Source organism: Micromys minutus (genome assembly GCF_963924665.1).
Source record: "Micromys minutus genome assembly, chromosome: 2".
Lineage (NCBI taxonomy): Eukaryota > Metazoa > Chordata > Mammalia > Rodentia > Muridae > Micromys > Micromys minutus.
The window spans coordinates 58,583,366-58,589,338 of NC_137971.1; the positions used below are offsets into that span (position 1 = coordinate 58,583,366).

At 46.8% G+C, this 5,973-nt stretch overlaps 1 protein-coding gene across 1 annotated transcript; it reads right to left on the bottom strand.

Annotated features, from left to right (window-relative positions):
- Positions 1 to 567: 567 nt before the first annotated feature.
- On the bottom strand, positions 568 to 2,076 carry LOC308416532 (interferon-induced transmembrane protein 1-like; the record flags this gene model as incomplete). The annotated part of the gene is made up of 3 exons (XM_080911553.1): positions 1,958 to 2,076; positions 1,073 to 1,274; positions 568 to 588 (listed from the first exon to the last, which is right to left on the bottom strand). The coding sequence occupies exons 2-3, from the start codon at positions 1,256 to 1,258 to the stop codon at positions 568 to 570; spliced, it is 207 nt and encodes a 68-aa protein (XP_080767679.1). The 5' UTR covers positions 1,259 to 1,274; positions 1,958 to 2,076.
- Positions 2,077 to 5,973: the final 3,897 nt, after the last annotated feature.

A 5,973-nucleotide genomic window follows, 5' to 3' on the forward strand; every position in this document is an offset into this window, starting at 1 on the left:
CTGGAGAGCAGGAATACCAGAACCTTAAAGGGTGAGGCATCAGTGGACTGAACACTTCTTAGATCATTGTTCTGTATCATTTCTGGACACTCTGGGGACATGAAGGAGGCAAAGCTCATACCCTATCCCAAACCCCCATGCACACACCTCACACAAAGAACTCTGGCCCAGTGCGAGTGGGCAGAAACCTGCCAATCTAAGGACACCGTGCTGCCCTCAGACTGGCAAGATGCAGGATGAACTTAGTACAGGGTTAGCCCAGGAACAGGAAATCACAGCACATGTACTTTATTGAATTCGCCATGGACAGCCATGTGATTAATATTTGCACATGCGTGGGGTAAAGGGTCGGGAAGAAGACCAGGGCTTGGGGGCGGCTATAGACAATGGAACACGTGGCAAGCCTGGGAGGCCTCAGAACCTGTTATCTGCTGTTGGATGCTGCAGGATGGTTATTTTCTAAGGGTGTAAACAAGGATGACAACAATAACCATAGTGAAGGTGAGGACCAGGGTGCTGATGTTCAGGTACTTGGCAGTGGAGGCGTAGGCCTGGGCTCCAGTCACATCACCCACCATCTTCCTGTCCCTAGACTGGAAGAAACCAGATGGTCAGGGGCCCTGGAGCTGGTCAACTGAAAGATAAGCTCTGCCTCAGTTTCCCTATACCCAGCCCATTGTGTTCCTCTTAGACCGTCTCCCACTTTCCCACACTCACGACTACCCAGCACTAACCTCTCACTTTACTGCTTCCCGTTAGTTCCTAGTGAACTTTTCACCCTTCCTGGAGTCTTAATCTTCAGGGTTAAGGAACATTCCAGAAATCAGGAAGCATGGAGACTTCCTTTAAACTCTAAGCTATGAGGGAGACAGCCCCACCCAGGGATCCCCAGGCACCTCCCTGGATTGCCTCAACACACACACACACACACACACACACACACACACACACACACAATGATGCATACATACTCACATATAGGTACAAGGCTCTGTCACCCACACCATCCCCTGCCACCGTCACACATGCCAGGTACCATCTGGATAAGTCAAAGTTGAGACCCATGCAATACCTTCACAGAGTAGGCATAGGCTATGAAACCCAGGCAGCAGAAGTTCATGAAGAGTGTGCTGAACATGGACCAGACCACATGATCAGGCGTGGAGATCTCAGCAGGCATGGTGATGGCGGTGGATGTCGCAGAGGTTGAGATGTGGGGTCTCCCCAGTGCAACCACCTCTTGCTGCCCCTTAGGCATCTTTTGGTTTTTGAGACTGGAAGAGTTGTGAATAAGGAAGGAATGAGAAACCTGCTTCAAGCTGAGACGTCTGGAGCCTGCTGCACAGTGGGCCTGCCCTTTCCCCAACAGGGTCTGTTTCTGTCTGTTTCTCGGAAACCTGCTTTCTTATGCTTATAACTTGGTGTGTTTTCTAGGGACCTAGGAATAAGAGCAAATAGTGGTTTCAAGTTACCATTAGCATGAGAGCCACTCCTACCTCTTCAAGTTGTTCTAATCCTCAGAGACTGGCATTTGAAGGGCTGTGCAGCAGCTCACTCCCTCCACTGGGGAGAAGAAATTACAGCAGAAATCCCAAGTGCATAGGTTCCAGTAAATGGAAGGGAACAACACGGTCACCCTGTAGTTCGCTCTGAGGAGTGATGACTTCTTTGTCCATTCTTTCTAACCTTCCTCCCTTTGTTGTGACTGCTAACAGGAGCACACAACTTGTCATAGATTGTAACATCTACTTTCTTTCTGTACAGGCCAGGCTGAGAGTTCAGGGTTCTATATTTTTAGTTAATCTGCTTTTGCCTTTGTAAGATACTCATTCTAGAAGCTGAAGTTGAAAGAAAAACAAAGGCCTGTAAAACAGAAATTCCTCAGAGATAACTGGACCCCAAATCCTGACCCAAACTGCTGTGTACTATAAAAAAGAAATTTATTCAAATGACTTACAGGTGTGGCCTGAGGACCCCTACAAAGGCTGTCTCCTGAAGGATGCAGGAGTTGTCCACAAGACTAAAGTCTGCTGTCTCAGTTTGGTGCTAGGGTCCCAGGGAGGTCCAAGAGGTACGTGGGGATCCTGAAGAAGTAGGTTCTAATCTCTCAGGAACAGGAGAGAGGAACTGGCCATTGAGAGTGAGGACAAGCAGGCAAAAAGCAAAAACTTCCTTCCTCCATGTGGTTTTATGTGGGTGCCACCAGAAGGTGTGGCCCAGATTTAGGGTGGGTCTTCTGAACTCAAATAATCCAGCCAGGAAAATAAAACAAAGCCCCTCCTCCCCAGGTGCGCCCAGGGGCTTGTGTTCCCACTGATTCTAGACAAAGTCAAGTTGATAAACAACATTAGCCAACATAGCATATATTGAATATACTGGCATTATCAAGACTGCCCTATTGTCTGAAGTCCTCACTGTGTGCTAAATGTCATTCCTTTGCCTCCTTAATGCACTTAAAAGCCAGGAAGCCCCAGAGCCACGCCTCTCCATCTTCCCAAACCTCCCTGACTCTTCCTTTTTCCTCTGAAGTAAAAGCTCCTAAGAAAACTCTTGTCCAGAAATTTGCTTCTACCTCACTTCTACCTCTAGGAGATCTGAAGATCTTGGGGTTTGCAGCCATCTGTAAGCTTTTCCAGGCCATTAGCATGGAATTTCCCTCGCAACTGGCATTCCAGAGGAAAGAGATGATCAGAGTAGATTTAATATCACCTTCTGGGAAGTCATACCTACATAAAAGCTGCAAAGTAGACTAGCAGACGTCCAGGAGAAGCTGCTTAAAGCCTTTAGGCTATGGAGGACAGAAGAGTTCCCAGGTCAGGCCAGAAAAGGGAGAGGCTGCAAGAGGTAAAGCAGCAGGCACGACTCTCCAGGAGGCACCTTGTACTAACTGAGTATCCCAGGCTCTGCCTCCACTTTTGGGTTTGGTCATGTATCAAGAATGAGGAGGAGCCAAAGGCACAGGGATAAAGGTATTTACCAGAAAGATTTAAGAAAGTAAACATGCTGGGGCTGGAGAGAAGGCTCTGCAGTTAAGATCCCTTACTGGTCCTGCAGAGGACCTGAGTCTGGCTCCTTGCACCCATGCTGGACAGCTCAGAGCAATCTGTATGTCTAGCTCCAGAGGGACTGATGTCCTCTTCTGATCCCCTTGATTCTGCACTCATATACGCTCCTGCCCCACAAACACACCTATACACATAACTAACACTAAAAATAAAATCTTTAAGATTGGAGAGATACTCAGGGTTTAAGATTACTTGGCTGCTCTTCCAGAGGACCTGGTTTGAAGTCCCAGTGTACAGGCAGCTGCTGTTTGTAGTTTCAGTTCCATGAATCTAACACCTTTCTGGCATCTGTGTGTACCAGGTATATGTGTGTCACACAGGCCACATGCAGGCAAGACACCCATTTTCATTTAAAAATGTTTAAAACTTAAAAAAAAATCTTTAAAAACAAGTTACATCAAAAAAAAAAAAAAAAAAAAAAAGGAAAATATATTGCAAAAATGTTGTGAAAACAAGCAGGTAAATTCTCGGAGGCTTGCCCCCGAAAGACAATGGGAATACTTCTCTAACTTTCATTACAGTTGATGAAGTGACATGGGGCTGGCAGTGGTTGTTGGGATTCTGTAAGCCCCACCCCTCAGTTACCTGGCAATAGCCAGATATGCTCCGCTCCAGTTACCTGACACTATAAAAGGTATTGCCGCTGCCTCCTCCTCCTCCTCCTCCTCCTCCTCCTCCTCTCTCTATCTCTCTCTCTCTCTCCCTCTCCCTCCCTCGCCCCTCCTCTCCTCATTCCCTTCCTCCTCTCTCTCCACATGCTCATGGCCGGCCTCTACTTCTCTACTTCTCTATTCCTCTTCTTTCTCCGCCCCCCTGTCTTTACCACCCTCTTAACTCCCCCCATGACCTGAATAAACTCTATTCTGTATTATACCATTGTGTGACTGGTCCCTCAGGGGGAAGGGATTCCCAACATGGGTCCCCCAAAGGCATTCCCCTTACCCCCATGCCTCGCCACACCTCCATGGACCACATCCCCTCCCCCCCACTCTCTTCATCTTTTAACTAACATTGGTGCTAAAACCCAAGACATCATTTTTCTTTTTTACATACACATCATTGGTGCCTCGTGTGAGAAGATTTTTTTCATGACCGGATATCTCTTTTTCTTTTCATTGGTGCAGGTGACTCTGATTGAGAGACTGTAGGTTCGCATCCCGATGCTCACTAGCCTAAACTTTAGAGAACTGGTAAGCTCCTCTTCCCCCTTTTTCTTCTTTTTATGATAAGAAAAAGGGAAGAATGTTGGCATTAGGATGGCTCCTACCCCCAGCAATGGTGCCACCCACAGTTTACAGAGACCTGGCACATCCATCGCCATGGAAACAGCCAAGCATTCCCAGGATGCACTGGTTCAGAAGCCCACCTCTACCTGGGAGCAAATGATGTCACTACCCCCATAAAATACCAAACCCCCCTCCTCTTCTCCTTCTCCTCTTGATTGCTGATCCCTGGCCTGTTCTAGTAAAACCTGTCAACGTGGAACTGTGTTGGTTTGGTGTGGTTTGTCCGGGCACAAGCCAAGAAATCTAATTTACAACAGTGGTAGTTTAGAGAGATGAATCCACAGACAGTGTGAGGACTTCCTTTCACTCTTCCTTTTGCCTTCACATCAGCTTCCACACTCTGGTATTCATTGCTGCTGCTGCTGCTCTCCAAAGGAAGCAAGAACAGAGTACCGGACTGATAACATTTATGCTTGGTATGTTCCCCTTATCCCACATCTCAAAAACATCATCATCACCACCACCACCACCAACAACAACAACAACAAAAATCCCCCAGCCTCTCAAACTGAATATCCCTCCCTTCTACTTCCTATGCATCTCCCTATTTGTTATCCTGACTTTCTCTTAGTATGTTTTTTCCCTGTGGAAAGCTTTTAGGGGCCATGTGCTTCTAGATACTTGGCAGCAGGAATTTGACATTACCAGGACAGAAGAAGTAAACTCAAGGCAGGAATCTGACTCTGGACCTGGGCTCAGGTAACAGGCCCAGAGTAAGAACATTCACATGTGAAGCTCAGGGCAGGGTCAGCTTAAGTATGTGTGACAGTCCCTTTTTCTCTTGTGGCGGTGGTTTTCCTGCTTAGTCCCTAGAAAGATGTTTACAGGATTTTTGTTTACTGCCTTGCTTGTTTCTTGACTCAGAACTGATCTTATCTTTCTGCATGTAATTAAAGTGGTTTAAAAGCCGATTGGAAAATAAAAAGATTTCTTCAGCCTCAGAACTGGCTGGAGTCATGTTATAGTTTTGTCTAATTGTCTCTTTTTTTCTTCCATGCCTTGCTCCTGCCCTGGGGAACCTGTTGGTTGACCAAGATGGTTTTGTCATTTCCCCTGTGTTCGCATCCTGTCAACTGGTTGCTTTGCTTATTCAACTCATGGATGACTTTATTCAATCCTGTTTATAACATTCAAGCAGAAAGCTATTGGATTAAAGGTGTGTGTTTGTGTGTGTGTGTGTGTGTGTGTGTGTGTGTGTGTGTGTGTGTGAAGGCTGAGTCATACCATAAACTTGAAACAGATTTTTCTAGAAAACAACACAATCTTGGGGTTCACAGTGTGAACAAATATCCTCCCACAGCTGGGTTCTCTGACACCCACCCTTCTCACATGAACCTGATATGGCCGCCATGATGGCTCTTCCTTTGGACATCTTCCAGCCACCCTCTACCCGGCAACTCTGCTCCTTCATCTTCATCTTGACTTTTCCTCTTCCGTCCCTCCCTCTGTCTCTCCCTGCTGCAGATCTCTTTTTAGCTGCTCACCTTCCTGGTCCACATACAGACATTTTCTCACATAGTTGTTTGGGACATTCATGTTAGGTAACTCCAGGAACGAGTAAAAGCATTCCCCCCTTTCTCTCCAAAGGCATATTTTCCCTCCCCAAGGTGGCAATGAAGACC